The following is a 17,758-nucleotide window of genomic DNA, read 5'->3' on the forward strand; positions in this document are numbered from 1 at the left end:
ATTTGTATATAAATTAAAATGAATACCTGCTGGAATAAAGGAATTGGGGAATATGCTGGGAACTGGTAGTGCATTAGCACAGAATGTACCATTCACCCATTATTCCCACAAATCTCCTTTTGTGTTCTCTGCTACTGTATCTAACTCCAGGCCTGCAAAAATAGGCGAGAAGCAAATAGGTGAGTGTGGTTGGGGGTTATGGGTTTGAGGTGGCAAACGGGGGAGGGGTTGGGGGAAGGTGGTGAAGAGGTGATGGGCAGGACTTTGCTTTGGGCGTACTTAGCTTTTGACCTAACTCTGAACATTGTGCTTAGAAAGTTGCACAGAACTTCAGTTTTGCTATCAGTGAGCAGAAACCAAATCAGAAGACATGTAAATAGTGGCACAGATTATCAACTCAAACCATAGCCTTTATTTATAATACAAATAACTGAACACATAAGTAAATATGGCCTTTGTACATCATGACTACTGCCCTGTGGGTGGGTTCCATTGCTGCCTATGGCAGTGTATTGCATGCCTGATGGTTCCGTTCCCCCGGCTCTGGAGGAATGCTGCATGGCTGCAGGGCTGGTTCATATGTGGTTCCTCCCTTCCCTCCAGTTCTTTTCCACGAGCCAATTAAAAAAGGATTCTTGGCCCAGCTCCGTTTGCTTTCTAACAGGCACCCACCACTGCCTGCTTTTGGGAGCTATTCTTAATTTCTGGCAGCATTTTGTTATATAAGAACTTGGCACGCATTATAATGGGCCTCATTTACTAACAAAGTGCAAAGAATGCAAGTTGCTTTCATAATGCAGCATTTAACCCCAGGAAACTGTGTCCATCTTGCACTCATTCTATACATAGTAAGGGTTGGCTGTGTGCTAATGAGAGGATTAGGTTAGGCCCAAGTGTATGAAACTGGACTATAGGTCTAAGTGTGACTGTGAAACTGGGGTCTAAGTGTGACTGTGAGACTGAACTATGGGGTGGAGTGTGACTGAGGCTGAACTGTAGGTTAAAGTGTGACTGTGAAGTTGAACTTTAGGTTGAAGCGTGACTGTCAGGCTGAACTAAAGGTTAACATTTCACTGTGTGTTGTAGGCTGAAGTGAAGTGTGAGGCTGAACTGCAGGTTTATGTGTGACTGTGAGGCTGAACTGTAGGTTTATGTGTGACTGTGAGGCTGAACTGTAGGTTTACGTTTGACTGTGAGGCTGAACTGTAGGTTCATGTGTGACTGTGAGGCTGAACTGTAGGTTTATGTGTGACTGTGAGGCTGAACTGTAGGTTTATGTGTGACTGTGAGGCTGAACTGTAGGTTCATGTGTGACTGTGAGGCTGAACTGTAGGTTTATGTGTGACTGTGAGGCTGAACTGTAGGTTTACGTGTGACTGTGAGGCTGAACTGCAGGTTTATGTGTGACTGTGAGGCTGAACTGTAGGTTTATGTGTGACTGTGAGGCTGAACTGTAGGTTTACGTTTGACTGTGAGGCTGAACTGTAGGTTTACGTGTGACTGTGAGGCTGAACTGTAGGTTTATGTGTGACTGTGAGGCTGAATTGTCGGTTTATGTGTGACTGTGAGGCTGAACCGTAGGTTTATGTGTGACTGTGAGGCTGAACCGTAGGTTTATGTGTGACTGTGAGGCTGAACTGTAGGTTTATGTGTGACTGTGAGGCTGAACCGTAGGTTTATGTGTGACTGTGAGGCTGAACCGTAGGTTTATGTGTGACTGTGAGGCTGAACTGTAGGTTTATGTGTGACTGTGAGGCTGAACTGTAGGTTTATGTGTGACTGTGAGGCTGAACTGTAGGTTTATGTGTGACTGTGAGGCTGAACAGTAGGTTTATGTGTGACTGTGAGGCTGAACCGTAGGTTTATGTGTGACTGTGAGGCTGAACCGTAGGTTTATGTGTGACTGTGAGGCTGAACTGTAGGTTTATGTGTGACTGTGAGGCTGAACTGTAGGTTTATGTGTAGCTGTGAGGCTGAACTGTAGGTTCATGTGTGACTGTGAGGCTGAACTGTAGGTTCATGTGTGACTGTGAGGCTGAACTGTAGGTTCATGTGTGACTGTGAGGCTGAACTGTAGGTTCAAGTGTGACTGTGAGGCTGAACTGTAGGTTTTTGTGTGACTGTGAGGCTGAACTGTAGGTTTATGTGTGACTGTGAGGCTGAACTGTAGGTTCATGTGTGACAGTGAGGCTGAACTGTAGGTTTATGTGTGACTGTGAGGCTGAACTGTAGGTTTATGTGTGACTGTGAGGCTGAACTGTAGGTTCATGTGTGACTGTGAGGCTGAACTGTAGGTTTATGTGTGACTGTGAGGCTGAACTGTAGGTTTATGTGTGACTGTGAGGCTGAACTGTAGGTTTATGTGTAGCTGTGAGGCTGAACTGTAGGTTCATGTGTGACTGTGAGGCTGAACTGTAGGTTCATGTGTGACTGTGAGGCTGAACTGTAGGTTCATGTGTGACTGTGAGGCTGAACTGTAGGTTCAAGTGTGACTGTGAGGCTGAACTGTAGGTTTTTGTGTGACTGTGAGGCTGAACTGTAGGTTTATGTGTGACTGTGAGGCTGAACTGTAGGTTCATGTGTGACTGTGAGGCTGAACTGTAGGTTTTTGTGTGACTGTGAGGCTGAACTGTAGGTTTATGTGTGACTGTGAGGCTGAACTGTAGGTTCATGTGTGACTGTGAGGCTGAACTGTAGGTTTATGTGTGACTGTGAGGCTGAACTGTAGGTTTATGTGTGACTGTGAGGCTGAACTGTAGGTTTATGTGTAACTGTGAGGCTGAACTGTAGGTTCATGTGTGACTGTGAGGCTGAACTGTAGGTTCATGTGTGACTGTGAGGCTGAACTGTAGGTTGATGTGTGACTGTGAGGCTGAACTGTAGGTTCATGTGTGACTGTGAGGCTGAACTGTAGGTTTATGTGTGACTGTGAGGCTGAACTGTAGGTTTATGTGTGACTGTGAGGCTGAACTGTAGGTTCATGTGTGACTGTGAGGCTGAACTGTAGGTTTCTGTGTGACTGTGAGGCTGAACTGTAGGTTTATGTGTGACTGTGAGGCTGAACTGTAGGTTTATGTGTGACTGTGAGGCTGAACTGTAGGTTCATGTGTGACTGTGAGGCTGAACTGTAGGTACATGTGTGACTGTGAGGCTGAACTGTAGGTTCATGTGTGACTGTGAGGCTGAACTGTAGGTTTATGTGTGACTGTGAGGCTGAACTGTAGGTTCATGTGTGACTGTGAGGCTGAACTGTAGGTTTATGTGTGACTGTGAGGCTGAACTGTAGGTTTACGTGTGACTGTGAGGCTGAACTGTAGGTTTACGTGTGACTGTGAGGCTGAACTGTAGGTTTACGTGTGACTGTGAGGCTGAACTGTAGGTTTACGTGTGACTGTGAGGCTGAACTGTAGGTTTATGTGTGACTGTGAGGCTGAACTGTAGGTTTATGTGTGACTGTGAGGCTGAACTGTAGGTTTATGTGTGACTGTGAGGCTGAACTGTAGGTTTATGTGTGACTGTGAGGCTGAACTGTAGGTTTATGTGTGACTGTGAGGCTGAACTGTAGGTTCATGTGTGACTGTGAGGCTGAACTGTAGGTTCATGTGTGACTGTGAGGCTGAACTGTAGGTTCACGTGTGACTGTGAGGCTGAACTGTAGGTTCACGTGTGACTGTGAGGCTGAACTGTAGGTTTATGTGTGACTGTGAGGCTGAACCGTAGGTTTATGTGTGACTGTGAGGCTGAACCGTAGGTTTATGTGGGACTGTGAGGCTGAACCGTAGGTTTATCTGTGACTGTGAGGCTGAACTGTAGGTTTATGTGTGACTGTGAGGCTGAACTGTAGGTTTATGTGTGACTGTGAGGCTGAACTGTAGGTTTATGTGTGACTGTGAGGCTGAACTGTAGGTTCATGTGTGACTGTGAGGCTGAACTGTAGGTTCATGTGTGACTGTGAGGCTGAACTGTAGGTTCACGTGTGACTGTGAGGCTGAACTGTAGGTTCACGTGTGACTGTGAGGCTGAACTGTAGGTTTATGTGTGACTGTGAGGCTGAACCGTAGGTTTACGTGTGACTGTGAGGCTGAACCGTAGGTTTACGTGTGACTGTGAGGCTGAACTGTAGGTTTACGTGTGACTGTGAGGCTGAACTGTAGGTTTACGTGTGACTGTGAGGCTGAACTGTAGGTTTATGTGTGACTGTGAGGCTGAACTGTAGGTTTATGTGTGACTGTGAGGCTGAACTGTAGGTTTATGTGTGACTGTGAGGCTGAACTGTAGGTTTATGTGTGACTGTGAGGCTGAACTGTAGGTTTATGTGTGACTGTGAGGCTGAACTGTAGGTTCATGTGTGACTGTGAGGCTGAACTGTAGGTTCATGTGTGACTGTGAGGCTGAACTGTAGGTTCACGTGTGACTGTGAGGCTGAACTGTAGGTTCACGTGTGACTGTGAGGCTGAACTGTAGGTTTATGTGTGACTGTGAGGCTGAACCGTAGGTTTATGTGTGACTGTGAGGCTGAACCGTAGGTTTATGTGTGACTGTGAGGCTGAACCGTAGGTTTATGTGTGACTGTGAGGCTGAACCGTAGGTTTATGTGTGACTGTGAGGCTGAACCGTAGGTTTATCTGTGACTGTGAGGCTGAACCGTAGGTTTATGTGTGACTGTGAGGCTGAACCGTAGGTTTATGTGTGACTGTGAGGCTGAACTGTAGCTTTATGTGTGACTGTGAGGCTGAACTGTAGGTTTACGTTTGACTGTGAGGCTGAACTGTAGGTTTACGTGTGACTGTGAGGCTGAACTGTAGGTTTATGTGTGACTGTGAGGCTGAATTGTAGGTTTATGTGTGACTGTGAGGCTGAACCGTAGGTTTATGTGTGACTGTGAGGCTGAACCGTAGGTTTATGTGTGACTGTGAGGCTGAACTATAAGGTGCACAGTAATCAGTTGAGTGGAAATCACGAGGACACACCTAAAGAGAGAGTTTTGGAAGTGAAAGGGAAGAGTAACATAAGTACATGCAGTGGAGTTGCCAGTGAATCCCATGATTGCTCTCCTGGTCTAGTTAGAACAAGCCCTGGTTCCTGTCAGTAAGTTTATTAATGATCCCACTGACTGGCCTGTTTATGAGAGGAGAGGTTAATGGTTTATTCCTGTGTATTCATTTGTAGGAACATTCCTTACTTATTCTTGTCACGCTCCGTATTGCACTGTAATTGCGTCACTGTCGTGCAGCTTGCCAAGCAATCCCTATGGCTGGAGGGCTGACCCCAGCGCTGCAATGTGAGTGGCATAAAGCCGCCAGTATAGTCAGGCCTCCCGCTGTGGCCCCTGCCCCATTCCCCCGTGCCTCTGGGTGCCTGCCTCGCTAAAGGGACGTGTGTGACACTGGCTCCACTCACATATAATGAGACCTTGGGGTTTTATTTGTTTGTCTTGTAAGATTATTGTATATTTTTATTGGGACTTTATCATTATTTCCAGTTTAACCCATTGTGTGCTCACCATATGTTTCTAGGCAATTAATGTTTCCTACAGACTTCATATGAAGTCTATGGAGCCTTTAAGTAGACTGGGGGCCATAAAAATCCTTTGGAGGGCCACATCCAGCCCAAGGGCCTCAATTTGGACGACACTGGTCTAAGAGATAGTTATAACCTCTTGTATGTCATAGAATGTCTTATACTTTGCAACTTTTCAATTGGACTCTTTCCAGCTTTCAGTTGGTGATTACTGACCCAGGCAGCAAACATGCTATTGTTCTGTGAGGCTACAGTTTCATTGTTATTACCTTTTATTACCTATTTTTTTTGCTCAGGTTTTCTTCAGTTCATCTTATACTATCTCAATTGAACCAATGCCTAGTTACTAGCATAAATTATATCCTAGCAACCAGAAGGTTGCTGAAATTCCTAACTGAAGAATTGCTGAAAACAAAGCTAAATAATTAAAAACAAAACATAAAACTGCAACTGCAGATTATCTCAGAATATCACTGTCTATATCATCATACCATTTACATTCTGGCCGGTGGGATGGCATTGTGGGGAGATTAGTTGCCCGCGACAACAAAGATTTGTTGTGTAGCGACTAATCTCCCCGTGTGTCATAGCCCTTAGGGTAAAGAGAGCTACTAATAGCAGCTACTTGTCATGGCTAATAAAACAGACAATTCTGATCATTTACTGATAACAGTCTCTACATGTGTTTTAGCAGAGGCAATTCTCAGTACTGTCTATGGCAGGGTATTTTCTGGATCTGTGTGCCTTCACCCAAAGAGCCGAAATTCTGATTTTTTCTATTGGAATTTCAGCTTTCAGCTCTTCTGGTGCAGAGAGCACTAAAAAAAAACAAAGTTTGGGGTGGTATAAACTTGGCTACCTCAGGGCAACAAGGACCCCTGCGACGGCCCCACAAGATATACTTCTTTGTTATTAGAGGTCATTTACAATGGCCAGGGAAAGTCGTGCTAGAGCACTAGGGGCCGAAGACAGAGGCCTGCATCACTTTGGGCACTGACAGGTACATGTGGTCTGGTTTTAGGCAGAAAGTTAATGAACCCCTGTAAAGAACTAGCTTTAATGCCCCACCTCCCCAAAGAAAGAAAGGAAAAGTCTCCCTGACCTGGTTGATTTGCCTCTGGAGTAACATCGCTTATGATTCACTTCTGGTTTTGTGGTTTCTGGGTCAGTAAGGAGGTTGTGGTAAGGGTCGGGTAGGGGGTTTGTGATGGGGGCATAGTAATCGGTGGGTGCAGGTTGGATTACAAGTTAGTGAGTCTGGGTCCTGCTGACCAAATCCACGCAAGCCTCAAGCTCAAGAACTGTTAAGGCTGTGGCCACATGAGCCCCTATCCTCCAAACAGCCTACCCCTGTGCCTGCATTCAGGCTGACTTGGAGCAGATTTTGGCACCAAAATGCATACTCGTACATTTCTGTGCCAAAGTCTGCTCTGTGTGCCTGCACCTGGCCGGATGCAGGGGTGCAATCATTAGGATGATCAGAGCGTAGGGTCTTATTACGTAGCCACAAGCCAACATGATGTTTTACATTTATTGGACAAATAAACATAGTGCCTGTTTACCTCTAGGTGCTTTCCTGTCTCTAACTATGCATAATTTGCTCATTGAAGATCCTCCAAATATGATCATAAATCCACGTCACTCAGGAGATGCTACGGGAATTATACAGCGTGCGTTTGCTCCACATTCCTCTCTAGCCGTACCCAAAGGGAACACGTTCAGCTAGGCCCCACTCGCCCAGGTACCAGTACAGACAGGCCAGCAGGTGTCTCTAGGTGTCATTCCTTTCCAGTCCACACAGGTAAAGAACAGTTGCAGTTTAATAGATATTTCCCTTCTGGAAGTAAAAATATAAAATTCTTAAACGAAAAACATAATTCATATTGCACGTGGCATTGCTCGGCCCCTGGAATGTACAAGTCTGAGCAACAAGCATCACTCTTCAGCTGTCAAAAAATATTGTGCTGTCTCCCACTAGCTTATATACAGTCCATATGCTTACATGATGCCCCAGTATTATTTTTCATCTCTCGTGGCATACATTCTACCCAGGCATACTCTGCCCAACCCACTATGAAATGGCAATTGCAGTTTCATTATTATTATTTTCCTTTATACACATACATTATTAACATTAGGTGGCACAGTGGGTACCCTTGCTTCACTGGAGCCTTGGGTCCTAGGTTCAATCCCAGCCAGGGCACTATCTGCAGGGAGTGGGTTTCCTCCAGGTACTCCAGTTTCCACCCACAACCCAAAAACATACAGGCAGCTTCGTTACCTCCTAATAAAATTGATCATGGTGTGCAGAGCACATAGTTTCCTTGCATGAAAGTAGAGCGACTATCTCCTCTATCCTTAACCTTCCTCCTACAAAAAGGTTTCACACGCTGTGCCTCTATCCGGCACATATTTACTAGGGACAGTATTTATTATATCCCTACACAAGCTTTCAGCTTTCTTTAAAGCAATTAACAAAAATGGCTCTAAATCCCGTAGGCTTTAGCAAATCTCATTTCTGTGTAATGACTAGGACTTATTTTCATGTGTCAATCCATTAACATACATTGACAAGACCTGAGAAACCTGTTTAAAAGTTATTCAGTAAAGTTTATTTTCAGATTTTACAGTGTTTTTTGTGGCCTGAGAAGGGTGCAAACATTGATTTTATTTATAAACTGACAGCAAGAAGCCTAAAACAATATTTGCTATATTTCCTCATTGACATTGTGTTACCTAGGGAAAAGAATGTGTGTGATAACATATTCTAAAGTCTCCCTGAGAGCCCTGCAGGGCCACTTTTTGGCTACAGCCGGATCCGGTGGCAGCTGAGACATTCGCTGAGAAACGCTGCAGGTGACTGCCCCTTGCCACACTCGTTTGACTCTCTGGGAACTCCAAGAGGCTAATATTCACTGTCTAGGCATCATTCAGACTTGTGATCAGGGTTGGGCAGCACTGGACAATCTGTTGGGCCCCAGTCGATAAAAAAAAACCCAGTCTTATCTTACGTAAACGTATTTCAGGTATACAGAGACCCAAATAAACTAAAGGTGGCCATACACAGGCTGAGTCACAGCTACCTATGGCCTGAGTCAACAACTTATTGGCTTGAGTATGGGACCCTCAGATGGGCCTGTCTGACCTATATCTGGCCGAAAAATCAGCCAAATGTTGATCAGGCAGGTTTAAAAATCCTATCAACTAGCTGATGCGCTCCTTGCCCTAATGGTCTGCATCCAAACGTACTAATCTGCTATCACTCACCTTAAAGTGGACAAATCAGGAAAATATCTGCTCATTTTGTCAGCTCGCAATTGCAAAAGCGGATCTTTCAGTGCAGCCGTGGATTTGCAATTCACATGCCCCTAGGCCAGACACCTTACATTGCCCCGCCACCCCACTCGTATCCATGCACGGTTGCTTCTTTTCTCCCCCCCACTCCCCCACTGCCTGCCGCTTGTTCATACTGTACCTGCTCCTCAGTCTCGCTCCTCCTGGTGGAATCTCCTGCTTGCCTATTTCCCCAGGGTGCTGGAAAAAAACAAATGTGGCTCCTTTGGCATTTGCTAGAATCTACCAATTGCCAGTCCAGGCTTGCTTATACCATAGGCCTATACAAACACCAGTATCATTCACTGTAACTGTTACTGGGGTTCATTTATGAACAGTGAGAAATGTTACACCTGGTTAATAACCCATGGCAACTAATCAAATGTTTGCTTTTGTTCTTTTACTCACAGTTGGCTGAAAAAAAGCTCATCACTGATTGGTTGCTATGGGTTGCTGCCCGCTGTTTTTTAATAAGACCTATGTTTGAATGGGCTCTCCATTTCATATCAGTTTCTCTGCTGTGGCATAACTTATCAGCACAGTAAGATGACATGGAGTGGGCCTGGGAAAGTTATATTATACCACTGTGTTCTCTGACAGGCCCTAGATGTCCAGTTAGACAGTGCCAACACTGATCTCGCTTACCAGTACTTCGAATGCTATGCCCAGCTGGCAGCTAGCTTCATCAGACTGCCACTCTGTTCACCTGAAGGACCTCGCCTAGTAGCAACCTTCTTTGTATTCCCATCTCTATTTAATAGGAAAGTGATGAGGGCAATATGACCAAATAATAGCCACATATCTTTAATGGCTGTCTAAACACACCTAGGACAAAAAAGACCATAACTCATTAGCTTGCTAATTACAGGGCCAGTAATTAATAACAACATACTTTATTACTTCTAGATTAAAAACTGAAGATGAAGCATTAGACAAATAAAAGCAGTAAGGCTGCCTATATACCTGTATATAGAATTCTGCAGTGCAGGGTGGAGTAGGGTACAGGTGCATTTGTTGGTGGGTCCGGATCAGGTCTGGTGGAACATTCTCCTATTCTAGCAGCTCCCCTACTCTTATTCCTGCTCTTCTCCCATTCCTTGTTCTCCCCAGAGGTGCCATGTCCTGGTTTTTATAGGCGAGTAGCTAGGGAAGTTGTGGTTAACATGGTGCTGTGTCAGGTGTGGGTTGCAGAAAGTGCATAAAAGTATTACCTATGGGTGTGCCTGTATATATAAATATTTTTATTGACTTGGGTTTCCTGTAAGTAGGTTAATATCATGTTAATATTAAAGGCTGTGCATTTACATAGAGAAAAAAATGAAAAATATAATTTTGTTTTTTTTTGCCCACTTCTAGAGCGAGGCATTGCAGGGTCCCTCTAGTTCTGCACGTGGGGTTTTCGCTAAAGCAGCATCACTTCCTCCAAACCACTTATCTCCAGACTTCACCAGAGTCATTTCAGGAGCACCATCTGACAGCATATCCCCTCTGCGGCCCTGCAGACCCTCCCCGGCAGGCTCACCTCGCAGTCGTCCCATCCAGACCAGCTCCACCAACCTTCACCTTTGCACAGACACTTTTGGCAAAACCCAGCTTGGTAACCAGGAGTCACCGGTGGTAACACATGAACAGTTCAAAACAGCCCTCAGGATGGTGGTGGATCAAGGAGACCCACGCCAGTTGCTGGAGGATTATGTGAAGATAGGCGAGGGCTCCACAGGAGTCGTTTGCATTGCTCGAGAGAAGCACAGTGGGCGTCAAGTGGCAGTGAAAATGATGGACCTCAGAAAGCAGCAGCGGAGAGAACTTCTGTTTAATGAGGTTAGTGCTTTGGCATTTATATATGAAGACACATTGACTAAGAATATAAGAGTATAATTTCTCTCCTTAAGGACATGAATAGCAAATTTCCTTGGCTTATGTACTAACATGCAGCTCTATGTGGCACACAGGTTGTTATCATGAGGGACTACCAACACCCCAGTGTAGTGGAGATGTACAAGAGCTACCTTGTTGGGGAGGAGCTCTGGGTGCTGATGGAGTATGTACAAGGCGGAGCTCTGACTGATATTGTATCACAAACAAGGTATGGAGAAGACTACAAGCACAATACCAAGGTGGCCCCATAACCTCTCTCAGCACGTACTTGTTGGGTTTATTTAATGTTTTCCAATTTATTGTAACTTTCCTTATCTGGAAAACCCCAGGTCCCAAAGGGTTCTGATGAGCCATTCTCTAACCTTAATTAATGCTCTATATTTATAGACTTTGTATGGTTGATATTGTTGGTTGGAATGCCAGGCGGAAGCTAGCAACTGGGCAGTAATGTAACAAAGATATATATAGAGCACTACAATAATAATATATATTATCATTAAACACTGGTATTATTAATGTAATTTATAAAGAGGCAAGATGAAAGCTTCTGTTTGAAAGAAATTATTTAGCCCTTAGATCTTCAAGTCCCAGAACCCATTTACCTCCCATTGTAGTTTCTTTATAGTTATATTAAAATATGCTCTACTGGTTTGGGTCACCCTGATTAATATGGCCAAGATGGACCAACCTATATATAATAAATTGCCATAATGCCCTTTGATCCTGGAAGAGAACTGCTAATGAACATGTCACTGCCTGAAGTACATTCTGGTTATGATACAATGTCCCATAAATATGTCACTACTTTCATAAGGAAGTGAGATGGGGAAATTGATTTTGTGCGGGTGGCCTGGGGATAGGTTTATCTCTTATCTGATATTTGTAGTGTATGCCAACCCACAGGACAGGTTTATGAACACCAACACTTGTTCTCAATTTCAGGTTGAATGAGGAGCAGATTGCCACCGTCTGTAAGTCAGTATTGCAGGCTCTTGAGTATCTGCACTCCCAAGGAGTGATCCACCGGGACATTAAGAGTGATTCTATCCTCCTAACACTAGACGGACGGGTAAGTAATAGAAAATCTTCAATGCTTAATTAGTAATTTCTCCAACCCCTCTTCCCAGTGGACCCAATGGTTCTGCTTCTACATCTCTTTGCTCTGATTGGGTGTGACATATACCTGGTCTGCTGTTATCTTCATGCCCAGAGATGATCATTAGCACAAGTAGAAGTAGCAAATCACTGATCCAACTTCTGATCAAGCTGGGAGTTACCTGTTTGGTGGCCTAGGGAGGACTTTTGCAGTGAGGGTTCCATTCTGTGCCTAGAACTTTCACTCTATATTCTAGCAAATTCATAATGGCAAATACATCAGTGTAGACTTCTGTGAACATCATGAATTGTGATTCCCTGAATCCACCAGGCACCTTTCTGTTTCTGCAGATAAAACTTTCCGACTTTGGGTTTTGCGCCCAGATCAGCAAAGATGTCCCAAAGAGGAAATCGCTCGTTGGGACCCCTTACTGGATGGCCCCAGAGGTCATACTGAGGTGCTCATATGGTACTGAGGTATGGAACATATATTTGTATATTTGTATATTTGTCCTTTAAATTTTCATCCTTTTATGTTATAGAAACTGCTGCTGGTTTTAATGTTATAGTCTGGGCTAGACCTTTATCGCTAGCTGCAGTTTTATAAAAGCCCATTCTGATATGAGCTGGTAATTCTAGGCACTGTGTTGTTAGGAACACAAACATCTCCGGAGAAAGAATAACACATGTAGAACATACAATATGATTGTTTGCTTTTCCTCATCATTGAGTTTAAATGATCCTCTTATCCAGAGATATGCAATGCTATAATTACCCTGGTTCCCGTGGCTGATTACACAATGAGATATACCATTCTCTAATTACCCTATTTCCTGTGACTGATTCCACAAAAAGATATGTGAGACTGTGGCAACAGCCAGTAAGTAATCTTTACACCCGTCTGTCCTACTACAGGTGGATATCTGGTCCCTCGGCATCATGGTGATTGAGATGGTGGACGGTGAACCCCCATACTTCAGCGATTCCCCAGTACAAGCCATGAAAAGGTTACGTGACAGCCCTCCTCCCAAACTGAAGAATTCTCACAAAGTGAGTGACACCCATTTACTGCACTGGTTTTATCCTCTAGGGAATTTTAAAGACATCATTTTACCCTCCATTAAAGAAAAAAAAAAAGCATTTTTTAATAATAGGTAGTTATAATGTTATATAAGAGAAGGCAATATTTAGAGCTTCAGATAAACTTTTTCAAAGGTAACCCAGAAAGAGAACATATAGAACACACATATATATATATATATATATATATATATATATATATATATATATATATATATAGAACATATTCTATAGGTGGAGTGATACTGAGAAATGCTTAAACCTACATGGGTCACGGTTATTATTATTGTTATAATGTAATCTATAGAGCATTCTGCACGGCTGTACAATGAACACATACATATGTGCCACCCAGGCAGCATGCGTGCAAGGATAGAAAGTGCACAGGATGCCGTGTGGAATGTAATGATCTGGTTAATGAGGGGTTGCAGTTCAGAGAACATAATTACTATTTCAATGAGGACTAGAACAGGAGTTCTTAAAGGGATGAGACATCTATAATATAAACTGGGCTTGTGGGGAAAATGGGTTCTGCAGTTTTTAAAAAAAAAAAAAAAAATTCAAAAAGGTGATATGGGCATAGGGAATCAATATTTAGTCTGATTTAAACCATTGTCTCTACACTTGCTTTATTTGCTGTATATAACCAAGGGGGGAGGATTAAGTGTAACCTAAAAGTGGTCTTAAGTGTCGATATTGCCTACTGCACAGTATAGAACAATATATAGAAGGGTTTAAACTAAAACAACAGAATTCAGTTCAGAATTCAAAATAGGCCCTGGCATTTCCAGTACAAAGAGGCCCAAACAGCCCCCACCAGCCCAATAAATAGTGACTGTCTATGGCATCTTACTGCAGCCCCTCTGGCATTTGCCAGAACCCACAGATTGCCAGTCCGGGCCTGCACAGAAGTGTGGCAGTAAGGGAGAGTTATAGTTTTGAGCCACAACTAAAAAACAGATTTCCAAGTAGAAAAGTGCAAAAGAGTAAATTGCAGTGGGCGAGTGCTGTGCCCTGGGGCTCCCCTACAGTCAGAGGCAGAGCGTGGGATGTAGAACCTAGAGCAACAATTAAAGACAGGATAGGAACCATTATAGGCATTTGTCATTTATGGCAAAGAGCTTGGGGTTTTGATGGGAAGGTTATGGTTGGGCAAATCAAAGGTGTGGAGATTTTTGGGTACTCCCATCCTAATTAGATTATATGTATAATGGAAAATGTATGCAGTAGCAAAGAATGAACTGCTGATCAATCATCAGGGAAGAAAATGTGCACTGACTGATTTGTTTCTTTGTGCTTTAAATGCCTCTCTGCCCTTTCAAAGGAAAAAAACCCTGAAACATAAAGATAAGCTCTAACGTGAAAGCTTAGGTTGTAAATCATATATATATAGGTGACAGTTTCCGTAACTTACTGCCACTTACGGAATTGCATTGATTGCTAGGAATCTGTAGTGTACATTTTAAAGGCAACATTTATTAGATGTAGCTCTTTATACAAACCTCTGCCATTGCATCCTTTTGCCTTTCATATCATATCTGATATGGCTATGTTATGCACTGTGCCTAATACTGACGCACTGAATGGCTTTTCCAGGCCTCCCCCATACTGAGGGATTTTTTGGAGCGGATGTTGGTTCGAGATGCAGCGGAAAGAGCGACTGCCCAGGAGCTGCTGGACCACTTCTTTCTGTTGCAAGCTGGCCTGCCAGAATGCTTGGTGCCCCTCATCCAGCAATACCGCAAAAGGAACTCTGCATGCTAACCCTGGTGCCATTGTGTGAGCATCAGCATCCGGGCGGTGACTCCCTGGGATTAAGGACATTCCACCGTGATGGTATTGGCACCATAGCCGCATCTGGAGCATCTAGAACTTGCAGCGACGGTGTATTGCTGCCCAGTGATGAACTGGTTTGCTGACAAGACATAAGCTATGTTGACCATTCTTCTGGTGTCTTTACTGTTAAACAGGGTCAGATGTCATTGTTTACACTACTGAGACCTTGGCTGTCGGAGGAGCAAGCAATTGACCACATTGGGGGGAAGCGTGGTATTGCTTACTCCAACAGCAGCAAGGTTGTTCTTGTATAGCTTCTATTTTGTACACTGTAACAGATATTCTAAAGAAACACAGCAGATGCGCCTTATTTTCTGTACATTACCAAACCGATTTCCTTCAGGTACTTGGCTGCTATTTTACTGAAGGCACTTCATTGACTGTCCAGCAGAGGGTGCCAGTGCCACTGAAATAACTATTTTGTCATGTTCTCTCTTGATACAGTATGAATACGTGTAGTTGGAATCTGTATACAGTCTGGGACAAACTGTGCTCCATTCTAAAGCCAGGAGTGTGTAGCTAGAAATATATGAACAAGTTTAGAGACATTGGCATTTAGGCATACAGAGGCATCACAATACCTTTATACATTGCAGTACAAATACACCTTAAAGGTATTACACTGGGCTACGCTAAGGCATTTACCTGAACTAGAGGGGTAATTTGCTTACAGCATCCTGATGGGCATGGCACAGAGGTAACTGTTTTAGTAGTTACCCCCCCCCCCAATATTGCACAGTATCTCCTAAATCCCGCCTATTATGGTACAGGTATGGGACCTGTTATCCAGAATGCTCAGAATGCTCTGGGGTTTTCCGGATAAGGGATCTTTCTGTAATTTAGATCTCCTCAATTTAAGTCTGCTTAAAATCATTTAAATATTGATGAAACCCAATAGGCATATTTTGCCTCCAATAAGGATTAATTATATCTTAGTTGGGATCAAGTACAGGTACTGTTTTATTATTACAGAGAAAAGGGAAATAATTTTGAAAATTTAAATTATTTGCTTATAATGGAGTCTAAGGGAGATGGCCTTTCCGTAATGCAGAACTTTCTGGATAACGGGTTTCCGGATAAGGGATCCCATGCCTGTACTGAAGCTGCAGATGTGACGTATGCCAGTAAGCAAGATGGCCGCACGTTAAGGCCTATCCTCTCACTCTCACAGCAGAATATCTATGTCTCTCTCTGTCCCCATGAGCAACCGGATTCACCAAGTAATTTTTTATCATCAAGTTGGTGTCCATGTATCAAGGACCTGGAAACGGCAGGCCTGAGTCTTCTTGAATCACAGCTGACTCTCCCACTAGACCCTGAAGAGCAGTGAAAATAGTGGGACTTAGGAACCACAAGCACTGAGGAGGGGTGGGACACGACACACATTTTGTGGTGTTCCTTACATCAAGGCTCAGACTATCAATCTGTGGATTCTGGGAAATGCCAAAGTTGCAGCTGTAAGATGCCATAGACTTCTGGTCTATACAAAGCTTTGTGCCATTTCAGAGTACATGATAACATCCCATACGTGTACTTTGAACCCCAACGGCAGCTATTATTTCCCTTGGATGCAAGTCTTTGCCATGTGTATGTGCACAGGTACATGGGTATTAGGCAGGAAAGTGATTTGGCGCATCATAATCACTGCACGTTATGAACTGAGGCAGAGTTAATAGTAAGGCAGCGTTAATAGTAAGGTAGAGTTAATAGTAAGGCAGAGCAGCACATTTTAACAAAAAAAAAATGTAAACCTGCTGCAATGCTATAATTGTAGGTTGAAGCATCTACTGCAGTTAAGAAGGTGAAATATGAAGCTTAGTACAGGCACGGGAACTGTTATCCAGAATGTTTGGGACCAGATCTGGACTGGGATTTAAAATAGGCCCTGTCATTTCAAGTACACAGAGGCCCAAACAGCCCCACCAGCCCAATAAATAGTGAGTGTCTATGGCACCTTACAGCAGCCCCTCTGGCATTTGCCAGACTCCACTAATTGCCAGTCCGTGCCTGCTCAGGACCTGGGATTTTCCCACTAAAGGTTTTTCTGTATTTTGGATACTTTAAGTCTACTAAAACAAATATATAAAACTCTAAATAAACCCAATAGAATTATTTTGCCTCCAATAAGGATTCATTAGTTACCTAGGTTGGGATCAAGTACTAAGTACTATTTTATTATTACAGAGAAAAAGGAAATCATTTTTAAAAAGTATAATGGAGTCTATGGGAGATGGGTTACATGAGTGGCCCACGTATTACCGTAATGACAAGGGGGTTAGTTAACTAACTTCACTGCTCCATGCCCCCCCCCCCTTTTGTTCCCAGGGTTTAAGGGCAGCTGCAACCCCTATAGCAGTGATCCCCAACCAGTGGCTCGTGAGTAACATGTTGCTCCCCGACCCCTTGGATGTTCTTGCTGTGGCCTCAAAGTAGGTGATTATTTTTTGGGCTTGGAGGCAAGTGTTAATTGCTAAAACAGAGCCTTCTATAGGCTGCAAGTCCACATAGGGGCTGCACATATAGCTCTTATTTGCTCCCCAACACTTTTTCCATTTGAATGTAGCTCACAGGTATAAAAGGTTGGGGATTCCTGCCCTATAGTATCTCATAATAGACATCAGCACATAGTTTCATGTTGTGCCTCTACACCTACAGACCATGCCATTGGTTGCCCCCTCCTTGTTCTAGAACATGCTCTTCTATCCTGAAACTGTTCTTCTGTTACAGGAAGTATTAGACAAATTCTTACCAATCCGACCAAGTACTGCACGTGCCAAATAATGCTGCTTTACATGAGGAATGTCTAACCTGCTGCCCTCAACATCAGCACATTCTCCCATTGCATCTCATCCTGCTGATATGGGTTTAGGAGAAATGGAAAGAGGACAAACTTGAGGCCTAAACTTAGACCCTTGTGTTTAGCTGCTGTGACATGGGACCTGTTTGTGTGTTTGAGCACTTTGAAGGGAAATGTTTGAATAAAAGACCTTTGATGACTGGACACAATCAGTCCCAA

General features: G+C 43.7%; 1 protein-coding gene across 2 annotated transcripts in view; it reads left to right on the forward strand.

Annotated features, from left to right (window-relative positions):
- pak6 (p21 protein (Cdc42/Rac)-activated kinase 6) overlaps window positions 1–17,758 on the forward strand; it is a 63,545-nt gene extending 45,787 nt beyond the window's left edge. For both annotated transcript variants that reach the window (XM_018096887.2, XM_018096889.2), the window contains 6 exons: window positions 10,210–10,674; window positions 10,806–10,939; window positions 11,674–11,800; window positions 12,178–12,303; window positions 12,742–12,876; window positions 14,503–17,758. In XM_018096887.2, coding sequence (XP_017952376.1) covers window positions 10,210–10,674; window positions 10,806–10,939; window positions 11,674–11,800; window positions 12,178–12,303; window positions 12,742–12,876; window positions 14,503–14,670 — 1,155 coding nt within the window. In that variant the 3' untranslated portion in view covers window positions 14,671–17,758. The remainder of the gene's footprint in view (window positions 1–10,209; window positions 10,675–10,805; window positions 10,940–11,673; window positions 11,801–12,177; window positions 12,304–12,741; window positions 12,877–14,502) is intronic.

This window comes from Xenopus tropicalis, chromosome 8 (assembly GCF_000004195.4).
Source record: "Xenopus tropicalis strain Nigerian chromosome 8, UCB_Xtro_10.0, whole genome shotgun sequence".
Taxonomy (NCBI): Eukaryota; Metazoa; Chordata; class Amphibia; order Anura; family Pipidae; genus Xenopus; species Xenopus tropicalis.